This window comes from Limulus polyphemus, unplaced genomic scaffold (assembly GCF_000517525.1).
Source record: "Limulus polyphemus unplaced genomic scaffold, Limulus_polyphemus-2.1.2 Scaffold1442, whole genome shotgun sequence".
NCBI lineage: Eukaryota > Metazoa > Arthropoda > Merostomata > Xiphosura > Limulidae > Limulus > Limulus polyphemus.
This window is the reverse complement of record NW_013667052.1, coordinates 217,612-238,786: the sequence shown is the minus strand read 5'-3', so window position 1 is coordinate 238,786 and position 21,175 is coordinate 217,612. Positions and strand designations below refer to the sequence as shown.

Below are 21,175 nucleotides of genomic sequence, written 5' to 3'. Positions count from 1 at the left end.
CACGGATAGCCCATTGTGTAGTTTTGTGCCTAATTACAAGCAAACAAACAAACAAGCGGCGGTGGTCAATTTCTTAATAATAGTATAAGCAAACGTTTTCATTCTGGTTTTTGAAACGTCTTTATACTGGTATTTGAGATACTAATATGGTATTCCACTTACAGATGATTATCAGACCCCTATATTTATTTTCTGTTTCTCCATTTCAACACAATTTTTTTAGGCGATCTGCAAGCACTTTAAATGGTGGTTGCCAATTTCTAAATTACTGTTAAGAACACTTTCATCGACACCTGCAAACTATCACTGTATCAGGAAGCAGGTTTGTCAGCTATTGAGCCAATGACCTACATCCAATATGAGGAATTATACGGTCTGTTCTCGACGTTAAAATATTTTTATTTGCGAACTTTCGGCTCTCTTACCGGGCAAAAATCTTCATCGGGCAACAATGTACTGAGCAATAAAGATTCGTTTTATCTATGGAACACTGCCTTAAAACGGGCAACAGTGTACTGAGCAATAAAGATTCGTTTTATCTTTGGAACACTGCCTTAAAACGGGCAACAGTGTACTGAGCAATAAAGATTCGTTTTATCTGTGGAACACTGCTTTAAAACAGGCGTCTAGGTAACAATCGTAACAATAACTGACATCTTGTAAATGGACAAATGAATTTGTATTGTTCAGTACATTGTTGCCCAATGAAGGTTTCGGTAAGAGGGCCAAAAGCTCGCAAATAAAAGTATTATAAAAGTTATAATACTACATATTAATTTACCTACCTTGTGAGTCTTAACAAATGACCTACATCCAAAGTCACAGGTGTGATTTTCTCCAGTTAACTCATTATTTTACCAATGTGTAGTTCATGTATATTTCTCTATTTACGTTTCACTGCTTATCATTGGTCGACTCTCATTTTAGCGCTAGTAACTTAAGTGTGCATGCTCCTCTCACCAAAAGCAGGCAACCAATACATATTCATCACATGTGGTTTGGGTAACAGTTCAAACTCTTCAGAAACGTATTCGAACCAGTAACCAAAATATGTTAATATATCATGAAAGTTTAAATTATGTATTTGTTTAAAGGAACAAGTATAACTTATTAGTAACACGTGCAGGCTTGTCAACTTTCCCGATATGGAGTCCTGTTCCCGATATCAACCTTTTTAATAATTTAACAAAAAAGAATAGAGTCACAAAATTCAACTTCACATAGAGCCAACCAGGATAAAGTAAATATTTACTGTGTAACATCGTTGTGTGTTATACTGTCTGTTTGTTGTACCACATTCCAATGCATTGAGTGAAAGGGCATTTTCAATGGTGAGAAAGATCGTAACAGGACTGATTTAGGGCATGACGCAGTATGTGTCCTTTTAAACTGTAAGATTAACTCATACTTCTCAGCCAGTAAATACGAGCCCAGCGAACAGGTATTGAAGATGCTAAAAGTGCATCATACGAGTATAACAAAGAACGCTAATCAGGATATGTGTATTTTTATTAATTTTCAATTCTTACAATAAAATTGTATAACAATATTAGCTGTGATTCTATTAGTATATAAGCCCACTGTAAATGAAAACATCAGTTTCAATCTTATAAGTGTAAATGAGTGTCTGAAATTTCCCAAAATGCGTAAAGGTGTACCTTTTTTTTTCTCTAAATTTTCTGGTGGAGCATTCCCACCCCCTCAGGGAACGCCACTCGCTGTTGCAGTGCCTTCACAAAAAAGTCTCCCGATTTGGCACCTCTCAGTGTTGAAAGGTATGTATGTGTGCCCGAGTAAAAAATGCCATTGCATTGTTTGGTGCTACTATAGCGTGCGGTCTACACAGATACTATCGTCATCACCATTTTAATGATTCACTAAAGCATCATTTCTTGCTAAATGATTTATATCTATCCACGTTTTTGTTCAACAAATAATAATTTAATAAGTTGTGTGTTCCGAAAGAGTACCTTAAATTTAGGTTATAATTGTGCTAGTTTTGGTTGTTGGAATTTATTTCATTCCGATTATATTTGCCCCAAAACGTTATATATTTTGTACTTTGTTAAGTTATTTATAATAGATGGCGCCAATTGCAAATAAACGAGAGTTAAAACGGTGACGATGACAGTAACTGTGTAGACCGCTCGCTATAGAAGCGTCCATTGTTCTTTAATTAACAATTAATTGCGCATATGAAAGTGAAAATGTTTTTTCAGTGGTGTGGGAAGGAGTTTAGAAGTTGGGGTGCTTAGCTAGACATACAGATAATATATTAACATAACTTACAGTTGCTATGCAAGTCAAATATGTAAAAGTGGGGGTGCTACGTCTCCGGGTCTTTTGACGTAATTGTAAAAAATGAGTACGTGACTTTGTGATGAGTACACTGGATTTGTGATGAGTACATTGGATTTGTGACTTTGTGATGTGTACATTGAATTTGTGATGAGTACACTGGATTTGTGATTTTGTGATGTGTACATTGATTTTGTGATGAGTACATTGGATTTGTGATGAGTACATTGGATTTGTGACTTTGTGATGAGTACACTGGATTTGTGACTTTGTGATGAGTACATTGGATTTGTGATGAGTACACTGGATTTGTGACTTTGTGATGAGCGCACTGGATTTGTGACTTTGTGATGAGTACACTGGATTTGTGACTTTGTGATGAGCGCACTGGATTTGTGACTTTGTGATGAGTACATTGGATTTGTGAGCTTGTAATGAGTACACTGGATTTGTGACTTTGTGATGAGCGCACTGGATTTGTGACTTTGTGATGAGCGCACTGGATTTGTGACTTTGTGATGAGTACACTGGATTTGTGACTTTGTGATGAATACACTGGATTTGTGACTTTGTGATGAGCGCACTGGATTTGTGACTTTGTGATGAGTACACTGGATTTGTGACTTTGTGATGAGCGCACTGGATTTGTGACTTTGTGATGAGTACACTGGATTTGTGACTTTGTGATGAGCGCACTGGATTTGTGACTTTGTGATGAGCGCACTGGATTTGTGACTTTGTGATGAGTACACTAGATTTGACGCGAGTCTTATCATTCCAGTTTTCCTTTGTACAAAATACAAACTAACCCCTTAATAAAATGTTCAAATATTCTGACAGCTTGAAACTAGAGTGGATAAAACTGGAGCCATTAACATAATTAAAATTTCTGTTTGATAAATACATTATTTTCAGTGAGCGTTAGTACGTATACAGTGAAATGCATTAATAGAAAATAATCATGGTACGGTCTGTATAAACTTTCTGCAATTATCCGTATAAGGCACATATCTTTTTTTTCTTTTTTGTACAATTTTAAACGTATTACGAAAACGCTAAGCGTGTCCAATAATAGCGAGTTATTTTTAAGAAGGTTCCAAACACCAGCCTAGTGTTTGCTAGAAGCACGTAATAGGCTGAAGAATTTACAAAAAAAAAAAAGTCCTTTGTGAGACACGTAACGTAAAATAGAAAAACTGTCAAAATTAAATTGAAACAGCTTTCAAGTGAGAACAAAACATTGAAATTGGTAGTTTATTTAATACTGCAGTTATCTAAACTTTTAAACGCAAGCTGTATCCTAGTTCCGTGGTGCGTAAACTGTAGGGGGCGCGCAACTATGAATATAGGGGCACCCAAGTTATATACTTGAAATTACAAATTTAAAAATACATAACTTTTCAAAACTCACATTCAATTATTACTACTATTAAATAATACAGTAACAACAATTAACATGGGGAAATGACATGTATAGTATAAACACAAATAGGCCATAGGGGGCGCTGGGGAGTAGCCAACAAAACGCTTCATTAGGAAGGCATGCACCATAAAAAAATGTTTGCGCACCACTGCTCTAGTTATACAGTAATTATTGTAAGCTTTTAAAAGGTGTCCACTAGTTTCCCTCCGGAATTCAAAGAAACATTAAATTTACAGCCACCAAAAATTTTATTTAACACGCCAAATGATAATATTAAAGAATCATTCTTAAATAAACAAACAAAAAGTTATTATTTAACTAGCATTAAATACAGTAGTGTTGCTTTGTGTTTGTAGACAACTGTAAAGGGAAGTAAAGAATAGTTTAAAAAGTTTAAGGTTTGGTTTGAATTTAGCCCAAAGCTACACGAGGACTATCTGCGTTAGCTAGCCGTCCTTAATTTAGCAGTGAAAGACTAGAGGGAAGTCAGTTCGTCATCACCACCCACAGCCAATTATTTTACCAACGAATAGTGGAATTGACCGCCACATTATAACGCCCCCACGGCTGAAAGGACGAGCATGTTTGGTGGGACGGGGATTCGATCCCTCGACCCTCAGATTGCGAGTCAAGCGCTATAACCATCTGGTCAAAAGGTTTAAGACTGGAGAAGGTCGAACCTTGGCAGTTCATGTGTTAATTGTAGAATGGTTGACAACTGCACGGATTGAAACGGGAGTATTTTTTAATACAAGTAAAATTTCCTGTGTCGTGTTCACTGCTGAGGGGCATTGTAGTTCTACTCAAAAAAAAAAAAAAAAAAAAAGAATATAATTATAGGGAAGTTTACTAATTTATTTGGAAAACTTTTATTATTTTAATACCATGCACACAATTGAACCAAAAAGAACTTACCCGCTACCAAGAGGAGCCAGAAACACCACCCATAATGGAACTTTAGAAGCCCTCCCTCAAAAGGAATCACTAACGGCTTCCTGGGTAGAAGAAGGGCATAGACGGCGTTCGTAAAGAGCATGACTCCACCAGTGAGTTGCATGCAGTACGCCCCATACCTCGGCACCGTACAAAGCAGTATGTTCATCAACAACCACAAGGAGAAAGCCGTCCTGGTGACAAAAGAAATGACCAAACTTAACAAATTTCTACAATATTTAGGTTTTACGCAAAACTTGTTATTGATGATTCGTACCTTAGAGAATACTAAAAACACCAAGAAATAACACAAGAGCTGATGGTCCAGCAATCATTATAACAAGGTCACTGCTATTGTGTGTTAAAATCATTGTTTTATGGTTGTTGACGTGGAGAAATCTTGTTTGTTAAGAATTTTCTTTGCACTACACAATACTAGTCAGTGGCGTATCCTGGCCGGTGGCTTTGGTATACTGCACTTATATATATATGCTTGTATAACAGTAATCAAAACATATAAAATATCCAAAATCATCAAGAAAAATGCGTAACTAAAAATATATTAGCATTTAGCATAATAAATAATACTAAATTAGCGCCATCTGGCATTTATTACCCTACTTTACACCGCAATCACGAGCGATATACTTCCAAGGTGTTTAACGCACGCTGATAGGCTGAACTGTCTTCACCGCACCAATTACCATGGACGAGACATATAATCAGTACTCGCACAGCCACTGCGGTCAACGATGGCGATATCTCGTGTAAATAATATCTTGTGTCACTGCTTTTTTCAAAACAGCAGTAATTACACATTTGTGCTAGTAATGGATGAGATTCAAATATTTTTATATTGACTAAAACATTATTTTTTTAATTCTCCCAAGGCTGGTTCTAAGTAAAGCACCTCACGATTTCAATGTTTCATCTTAGTTAGGACTATGTACAACGAAAATTCACCGACTTTTAAAACCATACAAAAATTGTGTGGTATTCCGCTAGGACTAATTGCTTCTTGATAGCTCCGAAAGAAAGACTTCATTTTATATAACTGCGAAATGCTACAATATATAAAAATCATCTGTCATTTTATCTTATAATTCCTCCTCCTCCCCCTACACCACTTTTTATCACTTCGTCGTATTTATAGTGTTTTAGATAGTTATAAAAGTCAAACTTTACGTGTTCTGGGTGACTCCAGTAAACACTTACCACAGAAGGATATTAGAGTAATATCCAGCTTGGCGATATCGACGTCCCCAGCAGAATCCTTCCAAATCCTGACTCAAATACTCAGCTATGGTTAGGATAGGAAACGGTAAAACCTTTGATCAAAGCCTCTCTGTACTCTTCTTTTAATTCTGTGGCTAAAAGATGGAAAAATTCGAATATTAATATTTCATCTAATGTCACAACTAAGAAAGAGGAAATTATGTAATTTAAAAACAAATTGTTATCAAAGAGTATTTCGTAGCTGAACGACAAGTGTTCGATTTTTATGATTTTCAATCGCTAGAACTTGTTTCAATTTGTTCCATTGCTTCGCATTATCTTAAGTAGCTGAATAATCTGTACCACGTGGTACACATCGAGCAATGAGAGCGTAATTTTTACAGAATTCGTCTGGCGAAACAAGATAAGTACCTGGTAAAGGACAACACGCCGTATACATACACCTTTGATTTTTGTATTTGTAAACTGTAAATTGACTGATTTAACGCCACAATAGCGTTTATCTTCTTGAATTTGCAAAAAAAAAAATTCTCTGTTTGTTTAGTGTCTCCGTATTAAAATATTGAGCTACATAATTGTACGTTTTTGTTTTCAATTTCTTTCACTAAATGGACTTAAAGGGGTGGTCTTAATCAATGTTAACCACAGAACTGACCATTGTATGGACCTGTTTCAGAATTTTTGCGTTATAAACCCTCAAGCTTATTGCTAAGCTTACAGGGAGGTGTGTGTATGGATATAAAAGATATGGAACGTGCAGCCAACATCATTAATAAACTACGCCATTCACTTCAATTCTGGCACAAAACAACATTTCATAAAATGACAATTTCTCACACATTAATTCACGGAGATAGAAATAAACCCCAATAATATAATTCGATTTATTGGCAGTAACATCCAAAACACAGTTTTAAACTTTTGTCCCGCCAGGAAGGACGCCATCAAAGTCTTTCTGAACACAATTAGTCACTGCAATCATCAAATAAGTGTACACAAAACCACTTCATCCGTGCATGACGTCTTCACTTAACTATGTTAACAACAACAAACAAACTTTAATTATACTTTCAGTAAACATTATTTATACTGACAGCAGCCCCCTTCCCCCTTACCCTATGGATACTATGCACATTTTCCATGTGGAGTAGAGGTACTGACGGGGTAGTCATTTGTACCCAACCCATCTTCAGTACATAAAATACTACTGTATTGCCAACCAGTGTGTTGATTGGTAGTCATTTGTACCCAACACATCTTCAGTACAGAGAACAAATACTACTGTATTGTCAACCAGTGTGTTGATTGGTAGTCACTTGTATCCAAAACATCTTCAGTACAGAGAACAAATACTACTGTATTGTCAACCAGTGTGTTGATTGGTAGTCATTTGTACCCAACCCATATTCAGTACATAAAATACTACTGTATTGTCAATCAGTGTGTTGATTGGTAGTCACTTGTATCCAACACATCTTCAGTACATAAAATACTACTGTCTTGTCCACCAGTGTGTTGATTGGTAGTCACTTGTATCCAACACATCTTCAGTACATAAAATACTACTGTATTGTCAACCAGTGTGTTGATTGGTAGTCACTTGTACCCAATACAGTAGTATTTTATGTACTGAAGATGGGTTGGGTACAAGTGACTACCAATCAACACACTGGTTGGCAAGACAGTAGTATTTGTTCTCTGTACTGAAGATGTGTTGGGTACAAGTGACTACCAATCAACACACTGGTGGACAAGACAGTAGTATTTGTTCTCTGTACTGAAGATGTGTTGTCAACCAGTGTGTTGATTGGTAGTCACTTGTACCCAACACATCTTCAGTACAGAGAACAAATACTACTGTATTGTCAACCAGTGTGTTGATTGGTAGTCACTTGTACCAACACATCTTCAGTACAGAGAACAAATACTACTGTATTGTCAACCAGTGTGTTGATTGGTAGTCACTTGTACTCAACACATCTTCAGTACAGAGAACAAATACTACTGTATTGTCAACCAGTGTGTTGATTGGTAGTCACTTGTACCCAACACATCTTCAGTACAGAGAACAAATACTACTGTATTGTCAACCAGTGTGTTGATTGGTAGTCACTTGTACCCAACACATCTTCAGTACAGAGAACAAATACTACTGTATTGCTAGCCAGTACAGTGATGGATAATTGTTTCTACCTGTGGGTGCAGTGCAGCAGAAGCATCGCTCCAGCACCTGAAATTGGAGTTGAGCCCCGACGCTTCAAAAACTAAATAATAATATATATATATATATGTTATCAATTTTACACCCGAAATTGTCTTTCATAATCAAACTGTCAGAGTATCAGAGAATATGCTGGCTGTTTGTGATCGTGTCCACTGGTATAACTCTCGCAGAGCACCCAGTACACACTCTGTCACTTTCCATCAGGAGCTGTTGTCAGGCTCCGTATGACCGCACCAGTGTTAAAATGGTGAAATTTTTTTGTCATACCTCACGTATTTATTAAGACACGAATATGGCATTATAACACTTAATAAGATACATTTTACGATCGTATCGTGTGTGTTTGATACGAACACATTTTTAAAATGCTTATTATTTACATAATATACAATGAAAGTCTTTTTTTTTTGGTATTCGTGTTGTCAGGTCGAGGTGACTAAACTTTATAAAACATAAAGTTGTTAATACTGTAGTGCAGTTAGAAATATAGTAAACTGATAAGATATACGTTTTTAAAACTTGTTTTGATGCTAGTGATTTTTAAAGCTGTTTTTTCCTTGCTGCTTAATTTAAAGGAAGTTGAGTTGCTTATTTACTCTGTAACATATACGTGTTAAGTTTAGTACTAATGTCAGTACTCTCAAATAATAAGTACTGCACATATTTTCTTTATTTAAAATGTACTAAAAAAGGAAATTAGAATTTGAATACGAGATCTTTACCCTGATGATGACGTCACACGCCTGACCAATTATGGCATGGCTCCGTCACTATAACATTTAGCATTTTTATATTTCATTTTACACTGACTTAACTGCAGGCTCTAAAGCAACGAGAGCCTTCATCCAATTCACGTATACACTTTCGTTTGAACCAGACAAAACTAAAACAGTAACTTTGGCACATGATAAGGACCATTCGTGAATTAAAATACAAATTAATTTGATCGTTCAAGCATGAAGCTCCTGCTTCTTTATTAGTTCCATTTCAATACTTATACGGAACAGCCAGGATCTACCAACACACACACACTTACCCCCGAGTCACTGGGGGCCACAAATGTATGGTCAAACTAGTATTTGGTAATAAAAAATATAGTTTTTAGCTGCTTATAAAAAATCTCGAAAACTGATAAATAAAACAGACAAACTAATGTGATATATCAGTATTGAAGATTGACGTATGAAGATCTGATAACCTTAACGTGAAAAGAATGTAAAGGCATAGAATAACTTATATTTTTTCCCCATACCAATAAAAAAACTAAGTTTTTCACTTACTTCATATCGAATCCAAATTCTAGGTTATACGCGATTGTTGAAGTTATGGACTACCTTATTAATTGTTCAGGCTTACTTGGACCAGTTTTGAGAAACAGACATAAAAAAAATTAATTAAAATATAAACAAGTTTTTCGTGTTAAACTGAAATTTGGCATCAACTTATAACGTTCCAACATTCAATTACTATTGCATTGCATTATGACAGTTACACACATACATGTGATATATATATATGTATAAAAATAAACTTACCTCCAATCCAACTGAATCTTTCGTTGTAATTTATGTCTTCTAATATAGAATTTATCGGCATAGCTGTTCAAAATCAAAACAAAAAATATCTTTTACTATTAATGTTTAAAGCTACTAGTATAGTACTGATTTTTTTTTTTCGGTAAAGTAAATATAATAGCAACAAACGACACTGTTAGAACAAGATACACTGGTGGGTACAGCACAGGACGTAGTCGTTGTGGCTTTCCCACAACCCCTCACAAATAAAAAAATGATGAAAAAAACGAAGGAAGTCCTTTGGAGCTGGAGGCGTATTACGGCTTTCCGTAATCTCTTGTTACTTACAACAGGCGCCTTCTGAAAACCCTGGACCCACCAGTAGTTGATAAAAGTAAATTAAGTACATGCACAGAATACCTTGAACGATTGAAAAGTGCCCAAGTTAGGCTACTAACTCTTAAGAAATTACACTTTACTTTTTTAAGCATCAAATCTATTACACTGTGAATACAAACTATAGAACTGGATATTAGTAAACAATGGCACATTTAAAGATTTAATGGTACTTTTAGCTTTACGAAAGAAATTTCGCTGTTAATATACACACTTGACCCTGAATGCTATTTTTCGTAAAATATTCATTCTCAGTTATTTTTTTATATTTACGTTTACCATTGTTCATACTTACCCCTGAGTGTTATATTAACACCATTCAAACCAATGTGTACCCCTAAATCTGTTTCAATCTTCTGGGTGGAAAACGCATGATGAGAAGTGTATATCGTAGTCTCTGCCACATGCCAATCAGAACCGAAGTTACAGACTAGAACAAAAGAAATTATAATATGTCAGTTTGTAAATAGATAATTGAGCAAAATAGTTCTATTTTAATGTTACATAATAGGGAATGAATGATAAAGTAAGTAGTGTTAGGAGTAATTACAGTACAACTTTTTATAAGAAGAACAAGCTGGAAAGCAAACTTAGCCTTGATTTTCGTATTGTAAAACTTAAAAACAAGGTAAATCGAACAAGAAGTAATCTCATATTTTTTAAATTAACGTGGTAGAATTTTCAGGTTATTACAAATTACAAACGGCATGAATTCATACCAATATCTGGGCATAAAAAAAAAAGATTATGTCCTCTGCAAAGTTTTCCGAATAGTTAATTAATTTTTTTACCTATGTTCCATCTAAGAAAATCAGATGCAAATTTTCTGTTACTCAGTAAGTTAACAGAGGGCACAACGAATTCTTCACGATTTACTACGCAAACTCCCTGCTGTTAAGTGTGACTCGGCTAATTATACATCATTTTGTCCTAATTTTTCTTACTTTAGTGCATTCAATTTCTGACATTTTACGCTTCGTTTACAAGTACTTTGATGACACAAAAACACAGTTTCGTAACATATACCCTAAGAGATAGTATATTTTAAATTAATAACGAGCCTAAATGAACAGTATCGTTATAAAACTTTCACTTAACAGGGTTATTTGTATTTTTTTGTAGTCGATATTTTTGTTGTAGACGGAAGTTTATAATAATATGATAGACGTGGTCTTAACGTATTGTACTTCCTTCAAAGTTGAGGAAATACTTTTAGCCACGAGTATCATAAAACGAGTTAGGCTTGAGTGGGTTAACGAGATTTACTCATTTGATAAGTAATCAGTGCACGATTTAGTAGGTTTGTCTATTATTGTCAGTCAATTAATTAGTTCATTGCTGCAAATATTGACGTTGTGTTTAAACGAAGATATAAAGATAGGAAATTAGCAAATGAAATTTCTGTTAGACTTTTTGTTTAAGTTAGGCCTATTGATGAACGTTCGTTCCGTTAATCGTGGTACTTCAAGTACAAGAAATACATTTTTGTCATCACTAAGTGGACTATACCTTGCGTTATCAATTTTAATGAAGACTATACCTTCCATTATTAATTTTAATGAATGGTCAAGAAGAACCCGACCTACACAGAAGCCATTCCAATACTTTGTTCTAAGGCCTAAGTTTCTAAAGTTATAACCTAACATCCCATATGCTAAAGAGCTCGACCAACATAGAAACCATTACAATACCTTTGTTTTAAGGCCTAAGTTTCTAAAGTTATAACCTAACATCCCATATGCTAAAGAGCTCGACCAACATAGAAACCATTACAATACCTTTGTTTTAAGGCCTAAGTTTCTAAAGTTATAACCTAACATCCCATATGCTAAATAGCTCGATCAACATAGAAACCATTACAATACCTTTGTTTTAAGGCCAAAGTTTCTAAAGTTAAATCCTAACATCCCATATGCTAAAGAGTAAGATGTATTTTTAATGTCTATAAACAATTTCTACATCTTATTTGCAGTTATATCTCTTAAGTTTACTAATATTTTGAGTTAACTAATACTTTAAAAAGGAAAGCCGATGGGATTTGAAATAACTTGATGAAATGGTATATTTGGACTGTTTGTGTTGTTTGTTGAGTTTCGCGTAAAGCTACTCGAGGGCTATCTGCACTAGCCAAACATGATTAAAAACAAAAAAATTGACGGAAGGTAGCTAGGAAACGTCACCCACGACCTGTTCCTGTGGAGCGCAATTTATTTTATTTTATTTTTTCTTTGTCGGAACAAGGTGCGAACCTCGTAACCACAGTGTGGGCCGCTAACCACCGGCCTGCCTTCTCCTCCCCATCTATCACAAAAATTATCATTATCATTAGAATTCGTAAACGTTTGATAGCTATTTATGGCATTTTGATATTCGAAAAACAATTATTATTATTATATTATTTTTTATATAAATAATTATTATTACTATTTATAAAACGTGTCAGGTGTTAAGCATCTTATATCGTGTTAATGGTGAAAACATTAGGTTACTCAGTATTTTGATAAGCCATTCTGAAACTTGAGGCCCGGCATGGCCAGGTGGTTAGGGCGCTCGACTCGCAATCTGCGGGTTCGAATCCCCGTCACACCAAACATGCTCACCCTTTCAGCCGTGGGTGCGTTATAATGTGACGGTCAATCCCACTATTCGTTGGTAAAAGAGTAGCCCAAGAGTTGGCGGTGGGTGGTTGCCTTCTTACACTGCTAAATTAGGGACGGCTAACGCGAAATTAACACCAAACCAAACCTGAAACTTGAACATGCAATACACACAAAGAAATTCACACCTGCAGAATGACTGTAATCCGTACATCATAAACAAGAATGTTTTTAGGTAAGTTTATCAAAGTCTGCCGCTGTTTGATACTTAAGTTTTTTTGTTCGCTTTTTCTCTAAAAAATAAATAAATAAATACAGGTTATGGTCAAATTCAAACGACTACATAAGCTAACTGTTTTATCATCACCTTATGACAAAAAATAAATGTTGTTTGTCCGTTCGGTACTTCGAACACGTTATTTTTTTATTGGTAACCAATATGGCCGCCAAATGTAAGTGGCCTGGCATGTCCAGATGTTTAGGGGAGCTCGACTCGCAATCTGCAGGTCGCGGGTTCGAATCTCCGTTCCATCAAACACACTCGCCCCTTTTAGCCGTGACGGTCAATTCCACTATTCATTGGTAAAAGAGTTGGAGGTGGGTGGTGATGACTAGCTGCCTTCCCTCTAGTGTTTCACTGCTGAATTAGGGATGGCTAGTGCAGATAGCCCTCGTGTAGCTTTGCGCGAAATTAAAAACAAACCGAATGTAAGCTTACAATTTAAACTTCAGGCTAAATTGTGATATTATGAAACAACGAACAAAAGAGGCAGCACAAAGCTACACAATAAACTCTGTACGCCATAGGAATCGAACACGCTTGATTAAACCTTTTACGTTTGTAAACTTACCGCCGACCCACTGGGAGACAGATTCACAAAAAAGGTGTTGTAAAAAACAAAGATTGAAACAGACACTTACCAAGAATCACTGCTCCAACGAAGAGACTGATAGTGACACATACGAATGTAGAAAGTCTCTGTAGAAATATATAAAATAATAATAAATATTCGAAAAGTAAAAAAAAAACGGTATTTCAAATATCTCAAAATTTGAAATATTTAAAATAGCAGGTGAAACTGAATATTAAATAAAGATAGTAAAACTTTTCACAACACTTCTGGAAATTGCAATGAAGTTGTAGCTGCTGAAATAAAGTCATAATATTAATATTAGTGTATATTATATCGTTAAAGTTTCGGTTGCATTTAATTAAAAGTAGAATTTGTAGAATACTTCTACTCGGGAACGAGGCTGACACCATATAACAAAGTTTTTCTTTGTAGAAAATCCGAAGAACGAATCAGATAAGCTGATTGTATAAAGTATCGCATCAATACTTTCTACAGTTTGAACATTTAAACACCAGTTAGCTATTTAAATTTACAGAATAAAATTAGTTCTACTACTGAGCCTTCTTTTAGTATTCTTAAAAATCGATTTACTTAAATTAGTCATTGTTCTTGATCAGTAAAAGTGAAAAGAACATTAAAACCTGATGTCCTAGTACGATAAACCATCAAAGTAAAATGTAGTTCTGACTAATGATAGTCGTTACATCGACGTTTTTAAAATTAAGAGTCAGTCGTCTTTAAAGAGTCATATTTTCTGGGTTTTATTGAAGAGGAGGATAAAGAGGCAGAGAAAGTTGTGTGTTAATTGTCTTCACAGAACCGAGCATCACACTTCAGTAGAATCAAAGGATAATGTATATGGCCTAATGTCAACAAATTTCTACTTGTCATGTTACCAGATAGTGGCGTAACTATAAAAGATGCACCCCCTCCCGCATAAAAAGTAATTGGTTTGTTTGTTTTTGAATTTCGCGCAAAGCTACACGAGGGCAATCTGCGCTAGCCGTCCCTAATTTAGCAGTGTAAGATTAGAGGGAAGGCAGCTAGTCATCACAACCATCCGCCAACTCTTGGGCTACTCTTTTACCAACGAATAGTGGAATTGACCGTCACATCATAACGCCCCCACGGCTGAAAGCGTGAGCATGTTTGGTGTGACGGAGATTCGAACCCGCGACCCTCAGATTGCGAGTCGAGCGCCCTAACCACCTGGCCATGCCGGGCCGAAAAGTAATTGGACCCCTATATTTATTTTCTAGCTGATTCGACCCCTCTTTTTGTTCGGCCTCCCTTCAGTTTCGGACATACTTACGCCACTGTTACCAGATGATTGTTTTTTTGTTTGTAGTTAAGCACAAAGCTACACAAAGGGTTATCTGTGATCTGCCCACCACGGGTATCGAAACCCGGTTTCTAGCGTTGTAAGTCCGCAGACATACTGCTGTGCTACTAAGGGCATTACTAGATGAACCAACCTGATAATCACATAAACATACCACGCCAATTAAATTTTTAAACGTTAATACTCAAATCTTTTACGTGTTTGTATGTTCAATTTATTTCTTAAAACCTCAGTTGCACATAACATATGTCACTGAATTAACCAGTTATGACCCTTTCCTAATGCAAGTAAAAATGCTTGGAAGTTTAGATCAATAAAGATTAGAACACTGTTAGCAATAAAACCAAAAATGTATTTATTTTATATTAACTTTAAATCGTGCTTTGTCATAATGTTAGGAACGGTCGTTTTGACGGATTTCTATTTTTTGTTTTGTTTTTTTCTAGACGGTGAGGCCCCCCAGTGGCACAGTTGTATGTCTGCGTACTTACAACGCTAGAAACCGGGTTTCGATACCCGTGGTGGGCAGAGCACAGATAGCCCTTGTGTAGCTTTGTGCATAATTAAAAACAAACAAACAAACAGACGGTGAGAGAAAGGTATACATTTCGTTGAAACTAAGTTAGGGTTAGAGCATGCAGAGATACCAATGCTTGGTAAGGTAATCAAAACTGACATTCAGTAACTATACTGACCAACCATATGTTACTACTAACGGCAGGAAATCAACTCATCTAGCGTCAGTAAAAAGTTTACTGATAACAACATCAGCCTAAAGACATATCTTGGCTGTTACTAACTTTAAGAAGGTTATTGGATGGAGGAGCGCCTATACCAGGACCTGTGCCAAACTCCTCTCGCATATAATTGTAGTAGAAGTACTAGTATTAAGATCATCTTATTTACATTAGGTACTGGGCGTTAGAATAATATTAATAATTAAATGCTAAAAAGATACAAAATAGTATAAATAATAATAAAGTAAAAGTGATTGCTGACGGGCGGTTGCCTCCCATTGGTTAGTGACTTTGAATTAGGGACGGCGCAATGCTACCTAGAGTGCACACCGACAAACGTGATTAACTTCTCTTGTGTATAAATCAAATTCCCGATTGTTACGGGACTCAGAGCTAACTTGGAGGAACTAATCTTTAGCTCATTCCTTCAGCGCAATTAACTCTGGATTAGGCTTAAAGGCTCGTAGATAAATTTTAAATGAAAAAAAAATCTAGCTAGTACTATTGCCACAAATGAGGCAGACAATTCGTTTCGCGTGACATAGCAAGGTGCGCTAGACTCCATATCTGTACGACGGCAACGACCGGTTCTTATTTAACCGTGATTTGAATGTTGATAACATAAGCTTGTACGAAACCTGTATTTGTCTTGTCGAAAACATTTATCTCTTAGCCAAGAAGTTTTGTCTTTTTTCCTTATTATATGAATTTATAAATAATAGTTAAACCCCACAAAATTATTTAGATATTCCCATCTTGGGTCATCAAAGATATACAGACCAGTCCTTAACCTTCGTTTTACCTAACACAAGATTATTTAGGTATTCCCATCTTGGGTATCAAAGATACACAGACCAGTCCTTAACCTTTGTTTTACCTAACACAAGATTATTTAGGTATCCCCATCTTGGGTATCAAAGATATACAGACCAGTCCTCAACCTTCGTTTTACTTAACACAAGATTATTTAGGTATTCCCATCTTGAGTATCAAAGATATACAGACCAGTCCTTAACCTTCGTTTTACTTAACACAAGATTATTTAGGTATTCCCATCTTGGGTAATCGAAGATATACAGACCAGACCTTAACCTTCGTTTTCCCGAATGATTTTATATTTATCTTATATCTGTTTAACCATCGCTCAAACTAAGAATTCATTTTCGCGTCAGTTTCCAGTCTTTCCCTTATCCCACCCTCATACAACCTCGAAAGAATCTAATAATCCTTTTACCTCCCGTAAATACAACCACAAACCTCGTCTATCTGTCCCCACATTGGTGGATGAAGGGGCACTCCTGTCCCTGAACATCCTTGGGGGAATCCATCATAATAAAATTCTCGTTTCGTTTGTACCAAAACTGTCTACTGTCTTTCAACACATATGCAGTAAACAAAGTGTGTGTGTGTGTGTGTTACTTATAGCAAAGACACATTGGGCTATCTGCTGTGTCCACCGAGGGGAATCAAATTCCTGATTTTAGCGTTGTAAGTCCGTAGACTGTAAACAAAGAAAAACCTCCAGAAAACATTTATTGATTTGAAATGAAAAAATCATAAAATATACTCGGTTCATTATAAAAGCGGCCAACATAAATTCTGTACACTTCCATTTTATTAGGGTATGGGTTCTGTAAAAAAAAAAGAAAAAGAAAAAAAAAGACGGATAAATTAAAAAAAAAGCTTTTACTACATATTTTTTTTATTATGTGAAAGTTAATTTTTCAGTATTGAAAACTATCTCTTAAGTGTGTGTGTGGGGTGGGGGGGTGAAGTTTACTGACAATAGTTCCGTAAGAAAGCCCACTTTTGCCTAAAAAAGATCGGTTTCAGATATCGAAATATCTTATTTAATCACCAGTTTATTGTAAATATTAAAGTAAGGCCATTGTGGCCTTACATTACCAACATATTTTACTGTAATCATCGTCAGTGGCGGTAGAATAATTATCTCTCTCGACATCTCAACAATTCGAATTAGAATTAACAGCTTCGAAGGGAGTTCAGAGTTTACTGAATTGTTGAAATAACAGTTCCGTGAAGATACATTCAGTCACAATATGAAAAATCCTTTTTGTCCTCTATACTCACAGGGGGACGGAACCGGGGGGGGGCACATGCCCCCTCCCCCAAATTTTGACCTGGTTGCGAAGGGCCCCTTTGAATAAATAATATAAATTGATGTATAATTATCAAGGAATGTCGCTGTCTCAACTTCGACTTCAATGTTAGCATATATCAAATCAGGGTTCTCCCCACCCCCAGAATTAAAATCTGTTCCATCGCTTATCTCTAAAGTAGTCCTCTCTAAAAAACAACAACATCAAATATAATTACTAAAAGCGTAGTTCTGACTACAAAATGATTAAGTTTTGTCTGGTAGTTCCTAATGTGAAAACGCGCTGTACTTTTATGTAAGTAACACTGTTTAGATTGACTATCACTGACTGGCGCCTGGTACTTACTTCTTTTCGTATACCGGGAAACACAATAAGAAAGGCAAGAAAGACTGTGGAGAAGCTGACGTAAATGACGATATTCCTTATATCCTCGATCACAGGCGTCCGGTTAGAGTAAGTGTACAACGTCGGGCCCCCGTCACTTCGGAAGGCATCGAACCAACCCTTCACCATTGTTTTAGTCTAATAGTAGAGCAAAAAAAAACTACACTCGAACTGTCTTCTATTCACTGAATTATTGTAGAATTGTGAATAATCAGGTAAGCGTAGGTCGTTTTAGCAAAGAGTCTTAAGAAGTTCAACTTGACTTAACGTTACAAGCGGATCTCACGTGCAGCATGTGCTGTGGTGGTGGTGGTCAATGGATAAGTGAGTGCCAGTGAAAGTGAAGCGGTCTTCAAATATACTCACTCTGTAGTTTTTTCGGTCCAACACGTTGAGAGTGGCCTTCTACCTTAAAACTAAACAAAAACAAAAGAAAAATAACTGGCATACATATATTGGCCCACATTTTGTTTCTAACTGAACGTTTCACTAAAGCAGGTCAAGGGCCACGAATTACGTTATGTTGCATCAACAGCGACTAATCAGCTGACGTTTACGGCTCGTTCTCTCGACGAGTGTGTCCGAGATGATTTTTCCAACTCTAACGCATGCGCAGAACACATTGCTGGCAGCTCGGGCAAATCATTCCGAGTAAGATAAACGTTATCACATTTGTAAGTGAAAGCTGATGCTGGTCACTTCTAGGCTTAGCATGTGACATTGTGTTTACTTCTAGGTTTAGTATGTGACATTGTGTTTACTTCTAGGTTTAGCATGTGACATTGTGTTTACTTCTAGGCTTAGCATGTGACATCGTGTTTACTTCTAGGTTTAGCATGTGACATTGTGTTTACTTCTAGGTTTAGCATGTGACATCGTGTTTACTTCTAGGTTTAGCATGTGACGTTGTGTTTACTTCTAGGTTTAGCATGTGACATTGTGTTTACTTCTAGGTTTAGCATGTGACATTGTGTTTACTTCTAGGTTTAGCATGTGACATTGTGTTTACTTCTAGGTTTAGCATGTGACATTGTGTTTACTTCTAGGTTTAGCATGTGACATTGTGTATTACTTCTAGGCTTAGCATGTAACATTGTGTTTACTTCTAGGTTTAGCATGTAACATTGTGTTTACTGAACTTATGTTAATCATAAATTAGACGTTAATATACTTAACACATATGATTTTTGTAAACACTTTTGCTGATATATTCCAACACTTCGCTATTTCCTTTTTCTTTATTTTAACTTTTCCCCTACCATAAATTAAACTATATTCTTAACTAGCTGGAACACAGCAACAACACTATATTAAAAACTAACTGGAGTACCCGTCTCATGGACAGAATTTATGTAAATTCGTGATTAATGAAAGGTTATCTTAGGACATGAAAAGCTGCTTCCCTTATATGTAATTATGAAAAACGCAAAGACGCTCATAAAAACTGCAAGACACAAAATGTGAAACTGAAAATTTGTATGTATCTCCCCATAAACCCAGTGAACATCCATACCAAATTTGGTGAAGATCTATCAACAGGGGGCGAAATAGTGGTGCAAAATGCAAAACTGAAAATTTGTATGTACCCCCGCATGGACCTAATGAGCCTCCACACTAATTTTGTTGAATATCTAACATGGACAGACAACAGACAGTACTATTATATTTATATAGATACAGGCTACATATGGCAAAACCGACTTCAATGTGCTCTACGTGAAAGCAACAGACTCAGAACAACACAATTATCGTGCAATACAAACTTTTCCAACGACAGGCACCTGTTTATGTAAGGGATGCGTAGCCAATATTTCCGTCACTTAACCCATTTCCCCTCCCCAGTTGCGCAACGGTACGTCTGCGGACTTGCAACACTAAAACCGGGTTTCGATACCGGTTGTGGGTAGAGCACAGATAGCCCATTGTGTAGCTTTGTGCTTTACTTCAAACAAATAGACAAACAAACCGTCGACTGATTGAAGGAAATATTTAACCCAACACAGGCAAGTACGTCTTCAAATATGTGGGTTTGTTTGTTTTACAGCAAAGCCACATTGGACTATCTGCCTTGCTAATCGCGGCCACTCGAACCTCGGATTTTAGCGTTGTATGTACGTAACCAAATATGTGTAAAACATCATATTTTCTCTTTCAATCAATATCTGGTACGCCAGGAAGTTTACATTGTTTACAGAATCGTGTCAAACTGTTTCGTCTCGTAGTTAAACCAGGTGTTTTATTTAAGACATATCCAAAATATCGACTCATCGGAAAATATATCAAAGAAACGCCTCAGTTTAGGCAATAATGATTTATCCAGCCAAGTCACTTTTTAGAAGTGATTAAATCTAAACAAAACAAAACTGATATGACACGTCTGTCATTTTGTGTTCAAATTTGGAATTGTCATTCTGTTAGTAAGTGAAATGCCATAGGAAGCAAATTTGGAGTGGTCAGGCCATTGCCACATTGTCATTTCTAGGGCGCTCTGGGGACATGCCCCCCAAATATTTTGAAGATTCAATGCTATGAAATTGAATCTCGAACCATTTTAACTAAAAATACTGCATATACACAGCGTAATGTGTAGAATTAAAAGAAGCAATTTTTAATACATAAGTTGTAGCTTTACATGCCATGAATAAGTGGTCAGGCCATGGCCTGACGGAACTTTTCGCTTCCTAGTGAAAGAAGCATTGGGCCTTTTTTTTGTTGTTGTTGTTAAGCGCCAAAGCTGCAAAATGGATTTATTTGCGCTTTGCCCACCTCAGGGATCGAAACCTAAACTTTAGCGTTATAAAGGTGCTAACTGAAGTAAATTATTTGATAAATAAGAGAGGAGTTTCAACTATAAGAAATACTTTAATATATCAATATTTCCACTAAAATCTTCGCCAGGGCACCATGTAATGTAAAAACATAGTACTGTACATATGATATAGAAATACACATAAAATTCAAAGATTTTTTCAGGGGGATAGATAGGTATGTAAAGCAAAACTCCACAATAGACTATATGCGCCCCGTCTACTGGAAAGAATCGAACCTTGGATTTTAGCGTTATAAGTCTGTAAATTTACCACTGGACCCCTCTCCCCGAGCGACAGACTGATAGAT

The 21,175-nt window shown here is 36.1% G+C and overlaps 1 protein-coding gene across 1 annotated transcript in view; it reads right to left on the bottom strand.

The window, feature by feature from the left end:
- The window catches only part of LOC106463591 (dual oxidase maturation factor 1-like), a 24,532-nt gene extending 4,107 nt beyond the window's left edge, over positions 1–20,425 (bottom strand). The window contains 8 exon segments of the mRNA XM_022391117.1: positions 4,637–4,848; positions 5,870–5,979; positions 5,981–6,024; positions 9,650–9,712; positions 10,320–10,454; positions 13,543–13,600; positions 18,020–18,223; positions 20,413–20,425. Coding sequence (XP_022246825.1) covers positions 4,637–4,848; positions 5,870–5,979; positions 5,981–6,024; positions 9,650–9,712; positions 10,320–10,454; positions 13,543–13,600; positions 18,020–18,187 — 790 coding nt within the window. The 5' untranslated portion in view covers positions 18,188–18,223; positions 20,413–20,425.
- Positions 20,426–21,175: the final 750 nt, after the last annotated feature.